The 24563-nt window shown below is 35.8% G+C and overlaps 4 protein-coding genes and 1 long non-coding RNA gene across 11 annotated transcripts; 3 read left to right on the plus strand and 2 right to left on the minus strand.

The window, feature by feature from the left end:
• Window positions 1-5670: 5670 nt before the first annotated feature.
• On the plus strand, window positions 5671-7271 carry LOC125050908 (probable tRNA N6-adenosine threonylcarbamoyltransferase, mitochondrial). The gene has a single exon (XM_047650982.1). It carries the CDS (start codon window positions 6020-6022, stop codon window positions 7268-7270), a length of 1251 nt encoding a protein of 416 aa, XP_047506938.1. The 5' UTR covers window positions 5671-6019; the 3' UTR covers window position 7271.
• An 83-nt stretch (window positions 7272-7354) lies between these two features.
• On the minus strand, window positions 7355-8622 carry LOC125050911 (protein stunted-like). 3 transcript variants are annotated; one of them, XM_047650988.1, is made up of 4 exons: window positions 8453-8622; window positions 8243-8373; window positions 7801-7824; window positions 7355-7478 (listed from the first exon to the last, which is right to left on the minus strand). In XM_047650988.1, exons 1-3 carry the CDS (start codon window positions 8479-8481, stop codon window positions 7811-7813), a joined length of 174 nt encoding a protein of 57 aa, XP_047506944.1. In that variant the 5' UTR covers window positions 8482-8622; the 3' UTR covers window positions 7355-7478; window positions 7801-7810. The 3 variants fall into 3 exon arrangements, with proteins under 3 accessions (XP_047506944.1, XP_047506946.1, XP_047506943.1); XM_047650990.1 differs by having other exon boundaries at window positions 7783-7824; XM_047650987.1 differs by lacking the exon at window positions 7801-7824.
• A 46-nt stretch (window positions 8623-8668) lies between these two features.
• Window positions 8669-16796, plus strand: LOC125050909 (traB domain-containing protein-like). 4 transcript variants are annotated; one of them, XM_047650985.1, is made up of 11 exons: window positions 8669-8783; window positions 9073-9198; window positions 10150-10239; window positions 10678-10868; window positions 11613-11737; window positions 11966-12092; window positions 12942-13081; window positions 13849-14000; window positions 14782-14887; window positions 15893-16026; window positions 16302-16796. In XM_047650985.1, the coding sequence occupies exons 2-10, from the start codon at window positions 9084-9086 to the stop codon at window positions 16005-16007; spliced, it is 1161 nt and encodes a 386-aa protein (XP_047506941.1). In that variant the 5' UTR covers window positions 8669-8783; window positions 9073-9083; the 3' UTR covers window positions 16008-16026; window positions 16302-16796. The 4 variants fall into 4 exon arrangements, with proteins under 4 accessions (XP_047506941.1, XP_047506939.1, XP_047506940.1 ...); XM_047650983.1 differs by having other exon boundaries at window positions 8670-8783; window positions 9073-9246; XM_047650984.1 differs by lacking the exon at window positions 8669-8783 and adding an exon at window positions 8808-8949 and having other exon boundaries at window positions 9073-9246.
• Window positions 16797-18416: 1620 nt separating this feature from the next.
• LOC125051165 (traB domain-containing protein-like) lies at window positions 18417-24344 on the plus strand. 2 transcript variants are annotated; one of them, XM_047651340.1, is made up of 9 exons: window positions 18419-18678; window positions 18944-19095; window positions 20135-20259; window positions 20408-20534; window positions 20604-20746; window positions 21323-21480; window positions 23531-23633; window positions 23852-23882; window positions 24221-24344. In XM_047651340.1, exons 1-8 carry the CDS (start codon window positions 18597-18599, stop codon window positions 23856-23858), a joined length of 897 nt encoding a protein of 298 aa, XP_047507296.1. In that variant the 5' UTR covers window positions 18419-18596; the 3' UTR covers window positions 23859-23882; window positions 24221-24344. The 2 variants fall into 2 exon arrangements, with proteins under 2 accessions (XP_047507294.1, XP_047507296.1); XM_047651338.1 differs by lacking the exon at window positions 23852-23882 and having other exon boundaries at window positions 18417-18678.
• Window positions 18598-20137, minus strand: LOC125051166. The gene is made up of 2 exons (XR_007117250.1): window positions 19483-20137; window positions 18598-19397 (listed from the first exon to the last, which is right to left on the minus strand). It is a non-coding gene; the product is annotated as an uncharacterized LOC125051166 (long non-coding RNA).
• Window positions 24345-24563: the final 219 nt, after the last annotated feature.

Raw genomic sequence — 24563 nt, forward strand, 5'->3', positions numbered from 1 at the left:
AAACAGCTAGAACTCATCAATATTAAATATGACAATTATTTTTAAATGTCAATTGTCAAATTTATATAAATGATTGATGCTGGCTGTATCTTTTTCCGTCGTTGCGGGTATAAGTGTTTACACGTGTTTCGGATATCATTATTTAGTATTTTCTATTTTTTCTCGTAGTTTAATGAATATAAGTTGACTTATCCTATTGGTGGTGGTTAATTAATAACATCAACTAATTACGTAAGTTATTTTTATTTATTTGTTATATTTCTCCCTTTACTTTGTTATATTTTTGGTAGTCTATAATGGAGAAACGCCCTCCAGACCCCCCTGATCCTCCGGATAGGGTCTCTTCTCCGGTGGAATCAATGGATTTATCCACCCCACCGCTTCCCCAACCTGGTGTCAAGCGCAGACTCGATACTGTCCATGAAAGTTTAGTGGAACCTTCCAAAAAACCAATGACTGATGTCCGGTCATCTGCTGATGACGTCAACCCAGGATTTTACTCCCATCCATCACTCACTGGCTCTCCCAAGTCATACCTTGTCAATGACAAGGGCCCTTTTTTAGTCCATGTTTCTTGCCCTGAATCTGACCCATCCGCTGGTACATCAATCCGCCCAATTAAATTTGGTCATTTCTTGGTTAAAAATAAAATATCCAACATTGTTCGTGATGGTGTTAAGAGAGTGGGACGTAATAGAATATCTGTTGAGTTTAAGTCGGGCTTAGATGCTAATAATTTTGTGTCTAATCCCATTGTACCTTCCAGCAACTATTCTGTTACGATTCCTAATTATAATGTTTCCCGTATGGGCCTTGTGAGAGGTGTCCCAGCTGATTGGTCGATGCAGGAATTTGTCGAAACTTTGGAAGTTCCCGAAGGTACTGGTATAGTCCTCAAGGCCAGACGCCTTAACCGCAAGACAAACTCCGATGGTCAAATTAATTGGATACCAACGCAAACTGTGGTTCTAACCTTTCAAGGTCAATCCCTTCCTGAGAGAATATTCTCTTGTCATAGTTCCCTCCGCGTTGAAACGTACCAACTCCCTACAATTCAGTGCCTGAACTGTTGTAGATTTGGTCACGTAAAGTCACAATGCCGATCGAAGCCTAGGTGTTTTCGATGTAGTCTAGCCCATTCTGGTGATGAGTGTAATATCCCTGAAACAGAGTCATTATGTTTATTTTGTACTGCCTCACACTTTGCGACCAACAAAGCTTGCCCTGAACATAATCGTCAAAAAAATATAAAGAGTTGTATGTCTCAAGAGAACATTTCTTATATCGAAGCATCGGCTCGGTTTAGACCTATCAGTGGCAAAACTTTTGCAGATTCTGTTAAAACAACCCCCTCCTCTTTATCCCAGCCCATTACTTTACCTTCCCAAGATTCCCTTCAGACTACATCTTACAGGAAAACTATATTTCTCCCTCCTCGCTGTAGACCTACATCAGGAAAATCCTTTGATAAGGCGGCCCATGAGGCCATTACTTCCAATTTACCCTCCTCTTTACCCAATGGTTGTGCCGTAAGCTCCCCTTCCCTTACAAACAATGAAGTATCCCCAAATGAAAATCTTCTCGACTGCTTATGGGCAGTCATTTGTAACATGCTATCCAAGTATGATGACATCCCCATACCGTCCCACGTTGCCCAAAAAATTAATTTGCTCCACTCATTCGTCACCAAAAATGGCGAATTTAGTAATTCAGTGGAACTGTAACAGTGTTCGCAGTAAAAAATCAGAATTAACCTTTCTTATCAATAAATTCGCTCCATCTATTCTAGCCATTTCGGAGACTTGGTTATTGCCGGGTTCCCGCTTTAGGGTTTCTGGGTATCGATGTCTCCGAGATGACAGGGATGATGGCTATGCTGGCTGTGCCTTTTTGGTCAGCCGATCCCTCACCTTCCACTCATTATCTCTTCCTCATTGTGATGGTATTAATGCTGTTGCTATGAGAGCTTTTAATATCTCGTTTATTTCTGTTTATATTCCCCACCCCCACATCGACCTCATTTCTGATATACGTTCTATTATCCTTTCGGTTCCTCCTCCTGTTGTCATGTTGGGTGATTTCAATGCCCACCATGTTTCTTGGGGTTGTCATTCCTCAGATTCTTTTGGGTCCCTTCTACTAGATTTACTCGATGATATAAACATAAGTGTCTTGAATAATGGTTGTCCTACGAGAAGGAGTCTTCCATCTCAGAATCCCGCTAACGCAGTGGATTTATCACTTTGCTCTCCTGATCTTTTCCCTTTTCTATCCTGGCGTGTTTTTAAGAGCACTTGTGGGAGTGACCACTTCCCCATTTTAATTGATCTCCCAACCAATTTAAGGAACGTTACTCGCCCTTCCCCTCTTTTAAAATTTAAACTCAATCAGGCCAATTGGTCAGACTTTTCATCTTCTATTGACTCTAAAATAGCTGCGCTCCCCGTAGTCTCTGCTGAAAACTGCTTATCTTCATACAATGATTTTGTCAACTCCCTCACCTCATCTGCCAGTTTACATATTCCACTCAAATCTTCTACACTAAGGAAAATTTCCCCTCCTTGGTGGGATTCCGAATGTACTGAGATGATTCGAAAAAGAAAAACGGCAGAAAGGTCATACAGTCTTTGCATGACCTTGGAAAATTTTTTAGTCTACCAACAAGCTTCTGCAGCTGCTCGCAGACTACTTAATAATAAGAAACGTCTTGGTTGGCATAAGTTCTGTGAGAGCATGTGCCCTGGTACCCCTTCGTCTGTTGTTTGGAGGCAGATCAGAAGATTCCGTTGTTCCCTCAATTCTTATGATGTCCCTTTTAATGATCCGTCTAGCTGGATTACCTCCTTTGCCGACAAATTGGCTCCTCCATCTGTCCCTTTTTATGATTGTCTTCCTTATAAGTATAATTCTTACATCCCCTCTTCAAACAGTCTAGATTGTCAATTCTCCTTGGAAGAACTTAACAAAGCATTAAATGGTCTCTCTGACTCTTCCCCTGGAGAAGATGGAATCCCTTATTCATTCCTCATAAATTCTTCATTAGGCACTAAGAGGTACTTTCTTGATTTAGTAAACTGTTTTTTCGATCTTGGAATTATTCCTGAATCGTGGAACAGACAAATCGTCATTCCGCTTCTAAAACCTGGCAAAGATCCATCAGATTTCTCTTCATACAGACCTATTGCTTTGTCTTCTACCCTTTTAAAAATTATGGAACATTTGATTAAATTTCGTTTAGAATGGTTTTGTGAAAGTAACAATATCTTTGCAAAATCCCAGTTTGGTTTCAGGAAAGGCTTAAGTACGATGGATAGCCTAAGTATAATAACGACCGACATTCGCATTGCTTTTAAAAAGAAACAGTTCCTGGTGGGTGTTTTCTTGGATATCGCATCTGCGTATGACCACGTGCTGGTTCCGGTGCTCAGGCAAAAAATGCTTCAGCTGAGTATTCCTGAGAAGTTGGTACGTTTTGTTTGCAATGCAGTTTCGAATCGTTATATTATTATAAGATCTCAAAATACGGAGCTGTCTCCTAGATCTATTTGGAGGGGCTTACCTCAAGGTTCTGTTTTGAGTCCTCTTCTGTACAACATTTACACCTATGACCTGGAGCTTGTTGTGAATTCCTTCTGTCAGATTCTTCAATACGCGGACGATGTAGCCTTATACTTTTCATCAAATTCTATAGAAGAGGCATCATCACGCCTAAATTCGGCTTTGGATTATTTGGGTGATTGGTTAAATGATCATGGTCTCTCTATTTCTGTGCCCAAATGTTCGGCGGTCACGTTTACTACAAAATACAAGGTTCCACGGTGTAACATTTCATATAAAGGGTCCTTGGTATCGTGTTGTAAGCAAGTAAAATTTTTAGGCCTTATTTTAGACTCAAAGTTAAACGGTGTTCCTCATTTTAACCATGTGATTAAAAAAAGTGAGAAAGGTGTTAATGTTCTCCGTTCATTATCTGGTGTGAGGTGGGGAGCACACCCCTACTCGCAAAAGCTTTTATACAATGCTGTGGTACGAAGTCATTTTGATTATGGCACCTTCCTTTTAGATCCTGGCAACAAGCAAGCCCTTGATAAAATTTCCAAAATTCAATCGAAATCTTTACGCATCATCCTTGGTGCTATGAAATCCTCTCCCATCAATGCTCTCCAAATAGAATGTGTTGACCCCCCCCTGTATTTACGTAGACAATTTTTAAGTGACCGCTTCTTCATCAAAGTCCTTCAATACTCTTCACATTCCATCTTGTCCAAATTACGTCGCTTATCTAATCTCACGATGCCATCTAGTACAGGTAATGTTCCATGCCTGTTACACAGTTTTAATAAACTTTCTCGTCTTCCTAATCCTGTTGAAAGTTTCTCTAGTAATCCCTTGTTTTTAAATAGTTATGAATCCCTCATTTTTGATCCTAAAATAATTTTAAACTTTGGAATTGAAAAAAAATCCACCCAAGCTTCCACTTGTTTTCTGGAAAAAATTTCAAAAGACTGGCAGGGTTGGTTACCGATGTATACTGATGCTTCCAAGATTCCCAATAATGAGTGCATCGGTGCGGCTGTATGGGTCCCTTCATTCAAAACAGTATTGAACTTTAAACTTCCTCCATTGACCTCCGTTTTTTCAGGTGAAGCTTTTGCAATCCTAGAAGCGGTTTTGTATGCTGAGTCCCACAACCTAAATAAAGTTACAATTTTTTCCGATTCTCGCAGCTGTTTACAGGCAATTCTTTCCAATCCATTCAGGTCTAAAAAAAAACATAATACGATTCTAAAAATAAGAGAAGCTTTGTTTAGGTGTAGTAAAAAAGATATTCATATTGTACTTTTGTGGATACCTAGTCATTGTGGTATAGCGGGTAATGAAACTGCTGACTCATGTGCAAAAGGTGCTATTTTCTGCGGATCTTGTCAGCATCCCAACATCTCGGCCCACGACCTATCAGCTCTTGCGTACTCCCACCTTTTAAAATCCTGGACTATTGATTGGCAATCTTCTAAAGAAAAAACTGGCAGGCACTATGCTAATATTCAGTATTCTATCCCTTCTTCGCCGTGGTTTTTTAAATATAAGTTTTTAAACAAAAAGGTCACGTCTATAATCTGCCGTCTTCGTATAGGGCACGCTTGTACTCCTGTTCATCTAGCCAAAATTAAAATTAAAGACAGTTCTCTCTGTGAGTGTGGTATGGACGAGGGCTCGACAGACCATATATTTTTTAACTGTTCTTTAATTAATGACTCGTTATTTGACTATCTTTCTCCAGATTTCCCTCGTCCATGTAACCTTAACTCCCTACTTTCCCTCCCATCCAGCTCGATCGTCAAAATTTTAGGGAAATTTATTTCTGTTAATAAATTAAAGTTATAAATAAGATTCTCCCCTTCATACCTTGTAGTAAAATGTTAACCTCTTGTATATATTATTAGATGTCTGTGTGTGTTGTATTTATTGTGATGTCATTTTTGTTTTGGGTAACTCTGCTTAGATAAAATTAAATCTATCAAAATTATCAAATCTATCCTCACTGTGTGAAGACTTAGAACGTGACATTGGCGGAATTGTGATTTACACAGATGTCGCCATTATAAATAAAGTGAAGTGAAGTGCTGGCTGTATGGTCTAAAGTCCTTTGCCATTAGGGCTTAGGCCTTAGGGATAAATTAATATCATCATCATGAATGATTGATTTTTAAGTAATTATGTGTAATTTATTAATAAAAATAATTTATCTTTAATGTATTACAAATTAGACATAAAATCTAACCATAAAAATTATCAGATTTCAATCAGAAATTTGTAGTCTAACTGAGAATTATAGTGTTATATAAAGTGTAGAGTGGACTATAATTCATTTAAAATTGAATAATTTAGACAGTTGAAATAGAAAATATAAAGTGGTACACTATCCACTTAAATAAGTATAGATATATTACATATGAAGTAATTTAAATAAATAACAGTTAATATAACAAAAGTGTGGTTATAACTAATAACTGAGAAGATGCTCTCTAAATGTATTCTATGTCACAGATTCAACAGAATAAAACCTACATCTTTTAATCCTATGCATATTCCTTCTTATCGATATGCTAACAACAACTTTATAGTTCTTGGTATTGAGACATCATGTGATGATACTGGCACTGCAATAATTGATAAAAAGGGAAATTTATTTGCTGAAACGCTATTGTCACAAAATGTTATACATCTCCGGTATGGTGGTGTTAATCCATTGATTGCCAGAGATCTGCATCGTGATAATATAGAAAGGGCAGTAAATGAAACAGTTATGAAAGCAAAACTGCAATTTCAAGATATTGATGCCATTGCAGTAACCGTCAAGCCTGGTTTATTGTTTAGTTTGCAAATTGGTGTAAAATATGCTAAGTATTTATCAAAAATATATCACAAACCTTTAATACCTATACATCATATGGAAGCACATGCATTAGTGGCAAGGATGTATAACAATATAGATTTTCCTTTTCTCGCCTTGTTAATATCAGGTGGTCATTGTTTATTAACATGTGTAAGAGGTACAGATGATTTTCTTCTACTTGGGGATACTTTAGATAATGCTCCTGGTGAAGTACTTGATAAAGTAGCAAGAAGGATGAAACTAAGAAATATACCAGATTATTCTCAACTACCAGGTGGAAGGGCTGTGGAATTAGCAGCAGAGAAAGCCAAAACTTTTGAAGTATTTGAATTTCCTTTACCACTCCATAAACAAAGGGACTGTAATTTTAGTTTTAGTGGGTTAAAAGATGCATTTTCTAGACATTTATATAAAAAAGAGTCTGAGCATAACATTAAAGGTGATGAAATTATTCCAGAAGTGAATGAATTGTGTGCTTCATTTCAATATGCTGTTGCAAAGCATATTGTCCACAGGGCAGAGAGAGCTTTAAAGTTTTGTATATTACGTAATTATATTCCTGTAGATAACAGTACTTTAGTAGTGTCTGGAGGAGTTGCTTCAAATAATTTCATTTTTAAATGTTTGCAATGTATGGGGAATGCAATGAAGTGTAATGTATTACGACCACCCCCCAAATTATGCACTGATAACGGAATTATGATTGCCTGGAATGGCATTGAGAAAATTAATAGTGGTTATCCTTTGACAGACATGGAATTAATAGATATTGATCCAATTGCACCTCTTGGTGTCAATGTCAAAGATGAAGTAAGATATGATAATATTCATGTTAAGTCTACAAGATTAAAAAATATGTTTATATCAGCATAAATAATTTTTTTTAAATATTTTCTAATCTATATGATATATTATATAAAGAATAAAATTTTGGACAAATAAGTAGTGACCAATAACTTTAGTTTGAACAGATTTATTCAACAGTACAGCATTACATTTGTAGCCATGATTAAATAAGACTAAAATAATATTATTTTGTTGTAGCGATTTCCATTCTATTTAGGTGCTGCATTTTGTAGATCTGAAAAATAAATTAATTATAAATCTTAAAGAAAATTAAAAAAAAAAAATTAGTCAAAACAAGTCTATTCTAACAGTGTTTTAGTCATCAGAACTCACAATGTTTTATTATTGTTCACAAAGTTGGACATTCTAATAATGACTAGATTAGGGTGGAATAATAAACTTTCTTGCATGCAATTTTCTTGTAGCATGAAATAAATTTTCATAGAAGGGCTTAGAATTAAGAATTTAGTAAAAAAAAACAGGAACAAACACCATGCTGTTTAAGTAAAAAATATCTGGACACACACAAGGTAAAATACCTAGACAGCCTAACTTACTGTTGCTATTTTAATCTTTTTCATCTGAAATATTTTATAAAGGGTATTTTAGATAGCTCATATACTCTTATGAATAACCTTAAAAGTAATAATTGTTCAAGAACGTTTGGCCTAGTAACTAGCTTATAAGGTATCGTAAACATCATTTCAAATTGGAATGCCTTAGACAAATTCCAATGACTTGCGTGTCAAGCACAAGGCTTCTACTTGCCTCTAACTAAAAACATAAGACAAATATAGATGTCACAGGCCAAAACCTAAAAAGGTAAGGCACCATAGATGTACCTTGTTCTTTTATAATTGTTAGATTAAATAATTAGAGTTTACACAACAGATGTGTAAATCCTGATTAAGTTTCTTCAGAAAACGCATCATTAATGGCGATTATTTCAATTTTGTATTGGCACAATACGTTTAAATAGTTTTCTTCCAATAAACTTACGCGCAGGCTTTCCATTAGCCCAAGGTGTGATTCGAACATGAGACTCATCACGGCGGATGGCTTCGGTTTTGAGCTGTGGTTTTAAAGATCGTCTCAGTATATTAGCGGCAATGTTAGAGTAGTTTATGTAACTGAAAAAAAAAAAATTACAATCGTAATATAATAGTAATATTAACCTATTTAATATTTATAAATAATTATAGCACTTACTTTAATCCCGCTTGCCTCCAGGCACTCATTTTAAGCTTTCTATTTACGCAGGTAAAATGAAAAAGTACAGTGGAAAACTGATAATGTGACCTGAAAACTTGAGAAAATTGAATTTAGAATTCTCAGTGTGATGTAACAATTTCTCATAGATAAAGATAAACCGAACACTAGTAAGTAGTAGATAACTTGGCACCAAGAGATTCCACCTTTTTGGAGAATGACAGTTAACAAACTACACTTTTCATTTTTGACAGCTACTAGTCTGTGCAAAAGATGTGAAACGTCGACGGCTGATAAATCTGTTTTCTTTTGCGCAAATAACAAAAAAGAGGTAATCAATTAATTTAAATTTGAATCTAAGAATGTTTCAGATCAATGCTTGAATTTCTTATTTTGGATTACATTATTTAAAAGGAATATACATATACTTGGTCCTACATTATTTACAAGCAGATTGGCTTTAGTTCTCTCATGATTACTCTCTTTAAAATCTACCAGTAGGTATCTTATAAAAAGAGTAGTAACTTGTTAGTTTTCTTTTTGGTTTTTCAACTTCAAGAACTAATCATTCGTAGCTTAGCACAAACAACATTTTAATAAATACGTACTACTTATTTCAGATACTTATACAATGGAACCAAATAGTGAAAGGGACTTACTAATAAACCAAACACAAAAAGGAGTTGGAGTAAAATGTGATATTGTCAATGAATGTCAGATGTTTTTGAAAGCAGAAGAAGGCGGAGGTGATGCACATTCAATAATGCATGACCCTACTTCAGCAACTGATAAAAGTATATAGTTCTTTTATTTAGTTTATAACCTTAAATATTGTTAATAATAATATATGTTGTTACTGTAACAAGTCCAGTTTTAGTCATAATGAAGAATTAATATGTAGGTATCATCTAATTTAAATCATACATTGCATATGTCACTAAATTTGTTATAACTAAAATTATGTAAAGTTTTTGCTTGGAATGCATTGCTGCTCCTACATGCTTCTTCTCTAGAAATCTTCCAAGTATCATACCATCCCTATATTTGGTTGTTATTTTAACCTATCAAATGCAAGGTGTTAGATGGTTTTTTTTTAATTTTGAAAAATCATGTTTAAATTTTGAGAGTTTGTAAACACAATTTTCCAATCCTACATAATATGGCAAAATACATATATTAATATAACATAACAGATTTTACAATTTTCTGGACATTACTTTAGATTTAATATAATGTGAATTTTTTTTAAATTTGACTCTTTTACTCTGTATGCAATGAGAAAATATCTTAGATTTTTAATTTGCAAATATTATATTTATATATATAAAGCCTTTAGTCAGGTCGGAATATCAAAATATTAGCTGAACAATAATATTATATTAATATATTTATAAATAAAAGTTTATAATCTTGCCTCTCATATTACAACAACATAATATATGGGACCTATAACTCACTGATAAATATATATTATGAGCCAGTCTTACATAAAACATAAGAGGATTATGTTAGTATATGTACTCTGTATGGCTTCTTGACCACCTTGGATTTTGTCAGTGTTGATTCATCTTTTGTATGAGTCTTTTAAAAAATGGTTTTTAAAAGGAGAAATGGTAGAAAAAAAAGTAATAAGAATTTTTCGACTTTTTTTACATCTTTAATTTATGTGGTGTTTTTAAGTGATTTTATTGTTTAAGGTAAAAATAATTTTGTTCCTGTTCCTCAGCAAGATGTAAAGGAGTTTTCATCTGAAGAAACATTAGCTGAATCAAACACAGATAATGAAGGTGATGTCATTTATTAATTGTACGGAGCACTTCCTTACGGGTTCAAAAAACTTGAATTTCCTACAAAACACTCCAGAATTAGCACTATATAGTTTTTGTGATAGAAATTTCTCTAATTTTACTAATCTTTTATTGGAGTATATTTATAATATTACTCCTTTTATAAAATAAAGTTCCATACTGCTTCTATTTGTAATTTCACAAATACAATGAGGTATGGGGAGTTATTAGTAAAAATATTTATCAAAGTTCACAGGTCACAGTTAGTTACCAGTGCAGAGCCATAGCAGGTTGAAAGTTAATGAATAATTCACCACAGCTGTTGGTTTTACACTGAAGTATTGTGTCTCAATTGTCTATACATTGTCTAAAATATTATTTAAGATTTAAAAATTATAAACAATTAGTTCTTTAACTAAATTATTTATTTTACTGCAGGTACTAGTAGTAGACAGTCATTAAACGAAAGTGTCCAAGCGCAGCATGGTTCAATTAACACTGAGTCACCGGACTTTAAGGAGGAAGGCTTGCCAAATACGGTCACCGTATTGGATGCTCCAAATGGTGGTAAAGTGTATCTGGTTGGCACGGCTCATTTCAGTATACAGTCCCAGGAAGATGTATCAAGGGTAAGGTTGTTCATAACTGCTGAAAATACATTTTTAAAAGGCCAGCAATGCACTTGCAAGCTTTCAGGCATCGTGAGTGTCACTTAACATCAGGTGTGCCTCATACCTGTTTGTCCTCCATCCTATAAAGAAAAGTATGTGCGTACAAAGTACACATGTCAGAAGTGAAACTTCTTTGTAAATTAATTATTGAGTATTTAAGCTGCCCAAATCCCATAATTTAATTTTGCCAGTCTTTCTATAATAATGAATGATACTAAGGCTAATTAAAAACATGAAAAAAAATTAGTTGTTGTTATACAGTATATAGAAATACCAACATAAACATGGTAACAATTACCAAATAATATAACAAATTCATTATTATAATAAGTGCTAACTTACATCCACATTTTCTAAAATAGCCAACAGGGTCTTAGCAAAAAAAGGCTTGGTTCTGTGCCCTTTTTAAAATACAAAACCAAAAAAAATATGGTAATTTAGTTACTTAATAAAATAATAATGATATTGATATGTATTAAAAACACCATCGGTGTTCAAGTATGAATAATTGCACCACGATATTATACCATCACATTAAAGAAAAAAATTCGATAAAAAAAAAATTACGGAACGTAAAAAAAAAATCGTGACGTTCCGTAAAAATTTTACCCTCTTGCGCCTAAAGAAGTTTCACTTCAAAAACTTGTAGCTTCAGTCTTATGTTGGTATGTCACCTTAATCTGGAGTAATTAAATATTGCAGGTGATACAAGAAGTCTCACCACACATAGTGATGGTGGAGTTATGCGAGCAAAGGACCAGTATATTATTACTCGACGAGGAAGTTATTTTAAGGGAAGCTAAAAACATTAATATTAAGAAGATTAGGTATGTTTAGTTATTTATATTATTATTAACCCACTATTTTGATAAGCTATGAATATTTAAATATTTACGTAGAAATTGAAGTTTGTTATTAGATAGATGCTTTGGTTCAAAAGGAGGAAAAACAATAAATGCCAAGCTATGAGTTGCTTTTTACGAAATCGGTGCAAAACTTTCAAATCCATACAATATTAGTGTATACATATGGAAATAATAATTAATTAATTTTAGGGCAACAATGGCTCAAAACGGAGTTTTTAATGGGTTAATGTATATATTACTGCTGAATATGTCGGCCCACATCACCAGGGAGCTAGGCATGGCTCCAGGTGGGGAATTCAGAAGGGCTATGGCAGAGGTGAGATATTTTAACAGTCAGTTCATAATATATATAGCATACATAAAATGAGTTCACAATTGTTTGGTAATAAGTAATTTGGTTGGATATAATGTATTTCCTACATTAGAGAGAGAGAGAGAGAGAGAGATACGATCCAACTGTTTAAAAACAGCGTCATTCTCCTTCCTCAAAGGCTGGCAACGCACCCACTAATATGGGTGGCCATGGACTGCTATAACTGCCCTTTGGGCGTCCCATATGCTCGTTTGCCCTATGCTATAAGTAACTTATTACGTGGGTGGGATGTGTAATACCCACAATTAACTTTTTTTTTAATACATTAAGTAGCATATAGTCTTGGCAGGTAGGGCTTTGATACTAGGCTGGAGTAGTCGTACGCAGTGATGTATTGGTAAAATAAGAAGAAAGGGAATGCATAGTGGGAGCAAAAAAGTCCTATTTTCAACAATTTTTTTTCCATGTAGTTTTTTTTTCTTATCCTTACTAAACAAAATATTAATAAACACAAAAAAAGATGAAAATTACAAAGATATTATTGTTGTGTAGCACACTTATACCCCCCTTAACTCCCAATCGTTCCGGTTCTGAAAAACTAAAGGAACGTCGTTCCACCGCGTTCCCCTCCCAATACACCACTGGTCGTACGCCAAATAATACTATATTAAAATCCTATCTATATATCCACGATGATAATCTAGTTATTAGATTCTAATACGTGCCAAGGTACCGAGGGTGTGTATTGATTATTTCTTTAAATAGGAGAGAGTTTTATTTACATAAAGAAGGAAAGGTCGCAGTCGTAGAGCTGACAGTGCTGCCAGAGTAAGAGACCTTTATAAATTCCAGGCGAAGAAGATCCAGAACTGCATCGTGCAATTGGGAGACCGGGCCATCGACATCACCTTGCATAGAGCCATCGCTTCACTTTCTTGGGGACAGACTTTCCGTTTCATATGGCATCTGCTGACGTACAATCAGAGTATAAGGTATTTACCGCTATAAGTATGTAGACATTATATACTTTAAATTTAAATAAATAAGTTGTATGCTGCAATTCAAAGTAAATTATTAAATAGAAATTTAATATCTGATGATTGTAACTATTGTAATTCAGCTATATCAGAAAGCAATTTATAAGGTTATATAAAAAATTATACGTACGTGTACGTACAAGTGACGTCACAGGCAAAAGACGTTCACTATTAAAGTATGTAAACTTGAATAATCGTCGTTCCACAACTGAGCGTGTTAAGGCAGCTTTTGTCGTGCCCCACCACTATGTGGAACCAGTTTCCCACTGAAGTATTTCCGAACCGATTCCACTTAAGGTCCTACAAGAAAAGAACGTCCCAGTTCTTATAGGGCCTGCAACGCACTTGCGAGCCTTCTGGCAATGTGAGTATCCATGGGCGACGAACTTACTTATCCCATGTTTGTTTATATCTGTTTTAGTAAGTGTGAAATTAGAGAACATTATTTAATAATGGTATTAATCGAACACTCAATACATTTTCAATTTCCATCAAAAATAATTAAAAAAAAATAATTAGTAACAGGGGGCAAACAGGAGGCTCATTTGATGTTAAGTGATACCGCCGCCCATGGATGCTTCCATTGCCAGAAGGCTCGCAAGTGCGTTGCCGGCCTTTTAAGATTTGGGTACTTTTTTTTTAAAGAAACTAGTTCACATTCTTACCCTGATTCATGCGAGTTCTTCGCCGTGTTAATTACTATATTACGGACCTCCTTTCAGTTTGGAAGAAGTAGAGAAATGTAAGCAAAAAAAGATGCTAGAGGATATGCTGGAAGAGATGTCCGACGAGTTTCCGGCTCTGAAGAGGGTGTTCGTGGTCGAGAGGGACATGTACCTCTGCCATTCGCTACAGGTCGCCGCGCTGCAGATACGTGAGTGGCGGACATATTTCTGACATTTGTTACGGTTTTCTAAAGGTCTTAGGGCCGATTTACATTATCTTAGTGTTTAGGAGAGTATTTTAGTACAAGTTGAAAGGCAAGTTCTTTAGTGCTTTAGTGCGTTGCGAGTGAACGTTTACATTTCTTCCAGTAGAGTATCATTACAGCGCCACAAATCACAATGAACGCGCAACGACGTCGGCAAATACGCTCTATTCTACGCAAAATACTAACTGTAGTTATGGAACAAATAGAAGACGAGATTTTATTCGAAATAAATAAACTAAATATGAATAATAAATAAAATAGCTTCTTTTAAGGCAGTGTATGCCGAATGCCTAGCCTGTTTGTTTTTGTATAAATTGTTTTTAACGTTCCACAAACATTCGTGAACAACATATTCAGACACAAATTTGATAGTTCTATCTTCCGACCATTTAGCCATCTTTAAAAATAAAAAAACACGCAAGCGTTTTACGGCACTTCTGCACTCTCCTAAAGATTTTACTAAATTACGTGTTTACACACAACGAGGGAAGATCTCGGGGGGTGCGCGGGCGCGGGAGGGGTATCACTTGAAACAAAAATAAAAAGCGATTCTATTTTGATTCAACTTGAAAGTCAAGTAGAACCGTACTAAAGCAAGTAGCGTTTACATGTTTCAACTAAAGTACTATCCTAAAGCACTCTACTAAACACTAAGATAATGTAAATCGGCCTTTAAATTATAATGGCGATTTTTAAAAATATTTCGTTAATGGCTATCGTGTAGGTCGTGAGCCATGCCGCATTGTGGGCGTGGTGGGCATAGGGCACATGGCGGGCATCGTGGAGCATTGGGGCAAGATCACTTCGGAAGACATCGCTCCGTTGCTCATGTGAGTTTGTAGTATGTTTAGTAGAACAAAAACTTATTAAGAGAACTCCACATTGTATGAACATAAATACAATTCAGCTTCTTCAACTTACATTATTGCTTTGACTGCCAGAATTAATAACTTATTAAAACAAATAATAATAGCGTCAGTCACGTGACACAAAACGGGGACGAAATAATAATAAATGGTTTATTTGCAGAGAAAGTGGTACATTCAGAATGATTAATTATAAAAAAATGCACAATCAGGTATATAAATTGGCTAATGTCACATTAATTATCATGATGTTATATTTATAACTGTTGACAAATTGTTTTTTTCTAAATACTCTCCCATTAAAGGCACCTTGCCTTTAAACATTTAATCACGATCCCCTTGAAGGCATTACACGGCAGTGATCTATAACTTCTTGGAATGTGATTAGATAGTTTGATACCCATGGCGTAACATTTTTTGAATACATCGTGGTGCAACACGCAGTCACCCACAGCCGTGTCGGATCCCTCGATAGATACAGGAAGGTATCTAATGATGTCTTCAACTGTCTAATTCTAATACTATCTTTATTTCAGTGAGTTCCATTTAATGTAAAAATTATACTTGACGTTTGTTTACGTGTAGCATAAAACGTCTTCAGGGTTGGGGAGCGTTCAAGTATTACGTCACGCAATTTTTGGAGATTATTGACACCCCCCCCCCCCCATGTAACGCGCCGTAACGTTTTTCTGTACCCAAGTATAGTAAAACGTTTCGTGACCACCTAGTGACTCTTTATACCTAAAAGTTTCCATTATGTGGTGTAAAGTACTGGAAAGTCGAAAATAATATTAAAAATATCGCGTTATTCAATCCCCGCCCCAAAATTCGTTACGTAATACTTGAAAGCTCCTTTGGTTAACGCCATCTTTGGAGCAGGGCTTTGGCGTGTTATAGAAATTACGTAGTCACTATTAAATCTGACATGGTTTGAAAAGCTTCTAAAGATATTTGGACCGATTGTTGCAGCATCCCCCCTCCGTCCCTTTCCACCCGTGTCCTGCGCGTGACCGTTCGAGCGGCGTGCGTGGGCGCATTGATCTACGCCGGGTACAAGCTTATACCGCGGCGTTGGCTGCCTTGATCCACACAACGCACTGATAGTATGTATTACATTCTCTCTATATATTTACTTTATTAAATATTCATAAGTATACGGAAACAAACTTAGAAAATTATTTTAAGTCATTTTTTTCTCTTTTTGTCATGTGTTAACGTTGATAGAAAGAGAGAGAGCGTACTTGCGTTCACACATGTCAAATTGTAATATCTGTGACATAAATAGTTGATTAAATAGTAATTTGTATATTATCTGTATTAATATATATATTTGTGAAGCTAAAAGTTTAATCGTGTTAATACTAAATTTCCTTTTCAGACTTGCTCAAGACAATTGGAGTCTCAATAGTTTCAAAATCGACCAAATCGTGTCTTTAATAGTTAAGAAATTAATAATAATAATAATTGCGGTTAGACCGACTTAGTGCTCTTATTTGGTTAACTTATTTTATACTTCAGTTTATTTCAAATTAAATATCGCCCAAACGATTTAAAATTATTTGAAAAGATTTAAAGTTGTCGAAATATATAAGAATTGACGTAAAATTGATTTTATTCTCCAAATATAAAAAGGAAATAAATCGCTATTTTAACGATGAAAAGTTCTAGAATTACTTTTAATTTTAATTTTTCGGAGGTCTCTAGCAATCTGGTATTTGTGTTAAAGCGGGATCGAATCACGCGAAATCATAATAAAGAATGGCCAGCGCTAAATTCCCATAAGCAAGTTTGTTTTTATAATTATATATATTATTTTGTGGATAAGGGGAAGCGTTCAAGTATTATGTCACACATTTTTTTAGAGATTATTTATCCCCCCCCCCCCATGTAACGCGCCGTAACGTTTTTCTTTACCCAATAGTAAAACGTTTCGTGACCACCCAGTGACTCTTTATACCTAAAAGTTACCATAATGTGGTGTAAAGTACTGGAAATACGAAAATAATATTAACAATAACACGTAATTCAATCCCCGCCCCAGATCGTAACGTTTACAAAAGGACCGAAAAAATTCGTTACGTAATACTTGAACGCTCCCTAAGGACAGTCGGAAATGTGTTAGAAATGATTATTTTGGTTTATGTAATTTAAATTTCATTAATTAAATAAAGATACGTTACGTAATCAGTTAAATAATAGTCGATATTAAAAAAAAATTAACAGCGATTGTTCTTATCTTTATAAATGTGAATTTTATTCTAATATTTTTTCAGAGTGTATTAAAATATTTATAAATGGATAATAAACACTAAAATATGTATAATTGTAGCAAGTCCTTTATTCAGTTTTTGTTATTGAACATTATTCTATAATCTATGATTGTTTTAATATAAGGACTGTGATATTTCGTAGTTTTATTTGCCCTATAACTCTCTTATGTGGTAGACAAAAGGTGCTGCACTTTCTCTAACCTATAGGGTCCTATGACTCGCACAATAATTTTTGTATTTTTTTTGAATAAGGCTATGTTCACATGTAACGCGCGTTAACGCGCGTCAACGCGCGATCAAATTTGAAGAGCGTTCAGATGATGAGCGCTAACGCGCGTTGCGAGAGTACTCGTCAGTCTCGGAAAAGAAAACGTACACATTGGGTTCATCCAATTTTGAAAAAAAATACAAATTACATTATATTTTTTATACAAATTTGCTATATTCCAACGTGCTGGCCTTTTTTCTACTTCATCGATTAGTAAGTCGATGTCAATATCTTCAATTTCACTCATTTTAAATGCGAGAACAAAATATAATTACGAAAATTAACAAAATTACATGCGATCGCGATGAAAGCGCGCGCTCATCTGAACAGCAAACGGACATTACATTAATATCAAAGCGCGCGTCAACGCGCGATCACCTGCGTCTAGAGACTTTTTCTCTTAGCGCCGCGTTGACGCGCGTCAACGCGCGTTAACGCGCGCTCATGTGAACAGTTGTATGAAAATACCACAATGTCTAGTCGCGCGATTTGAAAACGCGCGTCAAGTTTTTGCCATCTGAACATAGCCTGAAACCTCGCTGTTGGCCTTAAGGGTCTTTACAGCTCAGCTCGGGCTGTTTTGGCGGGCGTAGCTCTGCCGGAAGGGGCCTTTTCCCGCGACTAGCGCAAGGGCGTCATCTGCGACTCTGACCTCGGCTTGGGTCGTCGCGGGTAACCGGGGGCTCGCATATATGTGGAGTTGGGGGAAATACGATAGCGCGTTTTAGGGTATGACGTCATCGCAGTGATTGGACCCGTAGATCGTTCATCGTAGGTGTCGCTACATATATTATTGATATTAAAGAATGAGATGCGATAGTAGTGATACTCTCAGACGTGTTTGAATCTAGGGTCATCAAAAAGCAAATACCATCTGCCAAGACACTTTAATAATTTTATTTCGAAGTGGTCGAATTATTAAAAACTCCTTGAAAATGAAGAAATTAAAAAAGTAACAACTCGTTTCGAATAATTTGACATAAAAAGTAAAAGCAACTGGGGCCAAGGGTCAAATAAACTGAATCAACAATGGATTGGGTTTAGGTTTTGGGGATATGAATCAAAATTCTCTGTAAATAAAATGTTAAGGTGGTACAAAATTAAGTAAATAGTGAATAAAAAATGAGATAAAAAAATGAGATACCAAACATGTATTACACTAAGGAACCTTTTGACGTTTACCAAATTACATGGAGTCCAACAAAATGGCAAAAACCGTAAGTAAACAATTGAACAAAATACTCTTAATATTTTTAGTATGTTTAAGGAATATTACGATGTTTTAGAGACGCTTTTCTTGCTCTCACATCCTATCAAAAACGCAAATGCACACTAGAACCTAACATTGATAATCGCCCAATGACAGTTTTACCATCGTTTCAGTATCTATCTCATTTATTGGATATTACCTATCTATTCTAATATTGTATGTTTGACCGCTAGTTTACAATGAAACAAAAAGCATTTTATATTAATGTTTAGGGTTGCTGCCCAGTATCGTTCGAAAATATAGCAAAACATCAAACCTTAACTTGCCACAATCAGCCACCTTATTGCAAAACGATGCCCGAGGCACCGTCGTTTTACTTGGAACAGTTCATTTTAGTAAACAATCAGTGGAGGATGTGACTCAGGTACGAACTAGCTAATAAAAATTACTCCTTATTTCTGACTGGGTCGGTAACTCATATCTGAGTATCGTGGTCAGCTGTATAATTTTCCTCCACCAATTTCGTCCTGCGTTTCTTTTACAACGGTGTATAATGATGCTCATCGTTATACCTACTTGTCTTCATCGTTGTATCTCCTACTTTGGCAAAAAGTCCCCCAAGATCAAGGCAACTTCCCTTTCTGGAAGTTCTTTAAGTGGTACAGTAAGCGTATCATAAAAAGTCTCTTCTTCTTCTTCAGAAGATTTTGTTGTGGGAGCGTATACCTGTACGATATTTAGCTTGAATGGTATTGTGTTAATTTTGAGTGTTATAATGAGATCGCGAACTTGTTTATATCTCACAACTTACCTACTAGCGTAAATTGTAGTACAACGAAGGCCACCCTGTTTTGCCACTTTCGTCTTGTGACCCTGACCTTTCGGGTCAATGTTCAGCAGGTGAATGTTCTTTCTATGAATTTAGTATTCCACAATCGCCAGCTTGCCAGCTTGGTTAAGGCCTCGTACATTTCACGATCCGATCAGATGGGAATGGCGAATTGACTTGCATGTGTTAATTTCATCTGTAGCAAAATTTTCATGCGATGCCTGAGGGGTCACAGCCGCATGGCCAGTAGCACATTACTCACCACTCCTCCCGGAATGATGGTGATTGGTGACGGACGTCAACTGGGTTGCCAGATATTATATTATTTGCCTTTCTTAAACCTATTATGCTGACTCTCTTGGGAAGTTAGGAGCTTTGGTTTCCCGTTAGACTCCAAGGCCGCTGTTTCCCTTCAGCTAGTTGTTCAACCGGCGGTATGGGTATACGGCCATTGTTCCTCGTCCGTTGTCTAAAAGGACGCGCGCGAGGGCGCCGCCGCGCCGTCGGCTATTCATGACGAACCACCAACGCGTGGAGGGTGTGAGGCTAGCTGTTGGGCCGGCTTAGATGTTATTTCCGTACTCCTCTTAATGAGTGTGTTCCCATTGCCTAAAACTATATCTTCGAATTTCAGATAGTAAAAGGGCTTGATCCAAATGGAATAATGATTGAGCTCTGCCGGCAAAGAGTATCTCTTCTAGAATTAGACGACAAAAAATTCTTGGAAGACGCAAAAAACTTTGATGCGAAAAAAATAAGGTAAAATAAACTTCTAAATAAATCTTATTTCGATTTAGGGTGTTATTATTAGTTTTTTTTAATACTAGTATTATAATAAATGCGACTGAAATACTGAAAATAATTTCAATATAATATTTTAAATCTTTGATAATTTTGTGTTGTATAGACAAGCAGTAAAGGGTCAAAATTTTGTATCTGGCATGTTGCATGCTATGTTATTGAAGACTTATGCTGACATTGCCAAAGAATTAGGAGTCGCTCCTGGCGGGGAATTCAGAAGAGCATATCATGAGGTTATACTAAAAAATATGAAAATATTAATTTTTAAGATTGCCATTATATGTACATTTAACGCATTTTAGATGAAAAATATACCTGGCTGCAAGTTGTTCCTTGGTGACAGACCAATTCAAATCACGATTGCAAGGGCTTTTCAATCGCTAAGTGTTATAGAACTGGGTCAGGTCTTGTATCACTTGACCAACGCCAAACCAAAACCAATTGAGTAAGTTACTTTAACTTATTATAGTTTTATATACATACATACTTATTATTATAGAAATCTTTTTTTAAAACTATATACATTACTGGCTAAGCCTCGCGATTGAACCTACGTTAACTCCGTCGTCGCGTGATTTTTATTGCCTTTGTGGAGAAATGGACAATAGTTCCTGAGATTAGCGCAAAAACGAAACAAACTCTTTAGTTTATTTTTTTTATTTTAGGCAAACGCACAGCATTAAATTAATTATATAAATGCAATAATGAATAGTAATAAGCATAACAGTTTACACTAATTTAGTACTGATTATTATGAGAAAATTTTTGTTTGTGAACAATTAAAAAAACAAGAAAAGATGCTTAAGGAAAAAATATGTTAATACTCTAAAGGTTTCTTCGCCATTAAAAAAGGAACGAAAACTATATACAATATAATATATATTTCGATATGTATAGAACTACATAATAGTATTACCACATTAATTATAGTGCAATGTGTTTTTTGGGACGAATTCTCGTTTCTTTTAAATGATTTTATAGTTACATATATTTATACCCTGCATAATTGTATGTATTACAGTAAACAGCAATTAGAAAAATACAAAGACCGAGATTTTGTGCACGCGCAATTTGAGGAGATTACTCGAGATGTGCCGGCTTTTAAGAAAATATTTCACGTCTTTGTCGATGAAAGGGACAAATGTCTTGCGTATTCGTTGCAAGAGTGTGTGCGTACTGGTATGTAATTTATTTTTCGTATGTATTAATAGGGGCCTCAGTTCTGAGCTTTGGTATATAGGGTTTGATTTCGGATCACAACGCAATTTATAATTTAATCGGCTGATCGTCCTCCGGCGTCGGGAGTGACGACCCCATCGGCCACTGGTGAAATAATTCCTAGTGGGAGTCCGGGCTTTAGCCGGGGCAATAGGTTAATCTTATTGTACTCGCGTTTCGTGTGGTGAGTAAGACTGAGTGGCCCTTTTCCCTAAAAAGGTGCACAGGGACTACTCGGTAAGAATCAAGATCAGATATCTTTCCCGGATGATACTTCTCACCTCTGCCGGGGTATACATCGGAACATTCCTTTGTGCCACGGGCGAGAGTTTTCGTGTACTTCAAGAGGATTTATTGTATTCGCCACCTCAAGACGCTTGAAGAAACAGTCCTATCTAACATCTGGCTCTGCGTAGACTGCGACCATCCGCTATTCTACGCGTGCCTGTAATAGTCCGATAGCGAGAACGATAAAACTGACCGACTCATCAAACATCTACAGATTCCCTACTCGAAAGGGTTCCGTTGAAATTGTGATACTTGGCGATTGGCTCTTGCTCTGAAAGCACTGATGACGCGGGAAGATCCTTTCACGAGTAGGTACCTACTTTAAACGAGAAATCTCTAGGGCAATGTGAAACGAGCACATTGTCAGATTGGACGAGCATTAAGGATCATGTTCCGACTTTAAACCCATGAACACTGGGACTGTATCCTATCCCCGACCCTTTCAATTTTTTGCAACTTAGCACCCATCATTGCTATGCGTATGATAGCCCCGGGCACTTGTCGATTAGTACTGGAATAAATGTAGAGTCTCGGACTGGGGCTGACTTAATTTAGTACAATTTAATGACTAAGAAGACACAAGTTTTCGTGATTTCTGCTATAAAAACAACCTTTGTCACTATTTCTCTCTTCGAAGACACAGTCTTCTTAAAGCCTTAGCTAGCATCAGAATATTGAGTTGACATATCGAATGAATTTCAGTTCATTTGGAAGGGAAGGTGGAAGTTAGAGTCTAAACTTGGTTTGTTCAGCAAGGCGAGATGGTTCTTCAATCCTGGCTACCGCTACACACAAAGAGTCATCCTCACCTCTGGGTGGTAACTCCCCGATACCAGTTTCCACTTGACCGTATTCAACGAAGAACGATTCGAATCGTCGACCACCAGCCAGTCACTTTCCGAGCGGTTTGATCCCTTGGCGATGATAAAGAGATGTGGGGCCTCAACATCTTACCATGGAGATTTTTCTGAGGAGTGGTTTGGATTAATACCTGTAGCTGAGTGCTTCATCATCGGACGTCGAGGCATAATACGAAATTCCACCCGTATCATCTTGAAGTCTGTCGTTTCAAAGCTAAGCGTTTCTTAAGCCAGTTTTTGCGGCGCACCACCACTATGAGGAACCAGCTGCCCACTGAAATATTTCCAAACCAATTTAGGGTCGTACAAGGAAAGAGTGTACCAATTTCTTGGTATGACAAAAAAAAATGCACTCGCGTACCCTCTGGCATTGAAAGTATCCATGGGCGGCGGTATCACTGAATATTAGGGGATCCAGGAGGATCAACGAGATCAACAACGGGCAGGAGACCGTTTGTCCCCTGTTCTATAAAAAAAATGGTTGTCTGTTAAGTCGGTTTACGGACGATAGTTTAACGTGACAACGTCATAACAAAATATTGATCAAATTTTTGCATACTTTTATGAATAAAATTGAATAATTTTTATTAAATTATCAATATTTTGTATGGATACAAAGAAGGAGTGAATCTTCGGACGCATAGGCCAATCAAGTGGAAGAGAGATAGATGATAGAGATACGCTTGCGGCGCAAGCGTACAATGAGCGTAAGTGGACAATGAGTCAAGCTTTTTCGTGCGTGCAGCCGGCGTTCATCGATTTATTAGACGTTGTATCGTCAAAAACCCTTTAAATTATTTGTTAAAACAAAACATGAAATAACGTTTCTAAATTCCATTTGTTAATTTGTTTCTTTTTTTCAGTTGAAAAACCTCGCGTTTTAGCGGTAGTAGGGATGGGACACGTTGACGGCATTATTAAATATTACGGAAAAATGAAACAGGAAGATATCGTACCCTTATTATTGTAAGTTTTAATCCTGGATAGTTAATCGTTTATTAATACGTGCGGAAATTAAAGTAGGTTCACTTAGTAGAAAAATGTAAAAAAACTACTTCTGCATATTTTATGTTTAACTTATTTATTTAAATATCTTTTATTGGAAACAGCAATAATTTTACCGTAAGTACCAACGTTTTTATACTTAAAAGATTTAAGATAAACCGTAATTTTTTTCTTTTCAGTGAATAAGCTTTGAGTCACATCTTCCACAAGGTGAGAAATCATTATATATTCAGAAAACTATTGCTGTTTCTTTTTATTGGTACTTCAATAAAAAGATAAAAAAAGGTTTAGGTGACTGTTTGTTAATCTTTTGCACGAGGCTAAGGCAATTTATGTATTTCATAGAACCCTCAGAATTTAATTTGAATATCATTCTTAGCGCTATGTCTCGACTTAAAACCTAAGTTCCTATTATAAAGTGTTAGTGGGTGCATACTATATTCATATTTTGGAATACTATTTAGTAACTAACATAACATTTGCTGTAGTTTAAAAATAATAAGTAATAACATCAATTAAAATTATGTAATTTATATTCACAATTTCAGGGTCCCCCCCACACCCTTGCATAGGATAATTCTGAGGACTGGCCTAAGATTCTCATTTTATTTTTTGATATTTTCACTTTTGTACCGATTAATATTTGGTTAAAATAAATGTGTTGTTCAAATACGAATTCTTAAATTAATTTAAATACGTATACGGAGCGCTATTTAAATTTTCTATAAATACACGATGAACTTACATCTATTCTATGTAATACCACTTAGTGCTCATGATTTTTAGTAGTGATACGAGTAGACCAAAGTCTAAAATAATATTGTTACGACCTGGGCATCCGGATAACTCTACTTAATGCAAAAAATACTAAATGCATTAAATTTTGTGCAA

The sequence above is a fragment of the Pieris napi genome, chromosome 7 (genome assembly GCF_905475465.1).
Source record: "Pieris napi chromosome 7, ilPieNapi1.2, whole genome shotgun sequence".
NCBI classification, from domain to species: Eukaryota; Metazoa; Arthropoda; class Insecta; order Lepidoptera; family Pieridae; genus Pieris; species Pieris napi.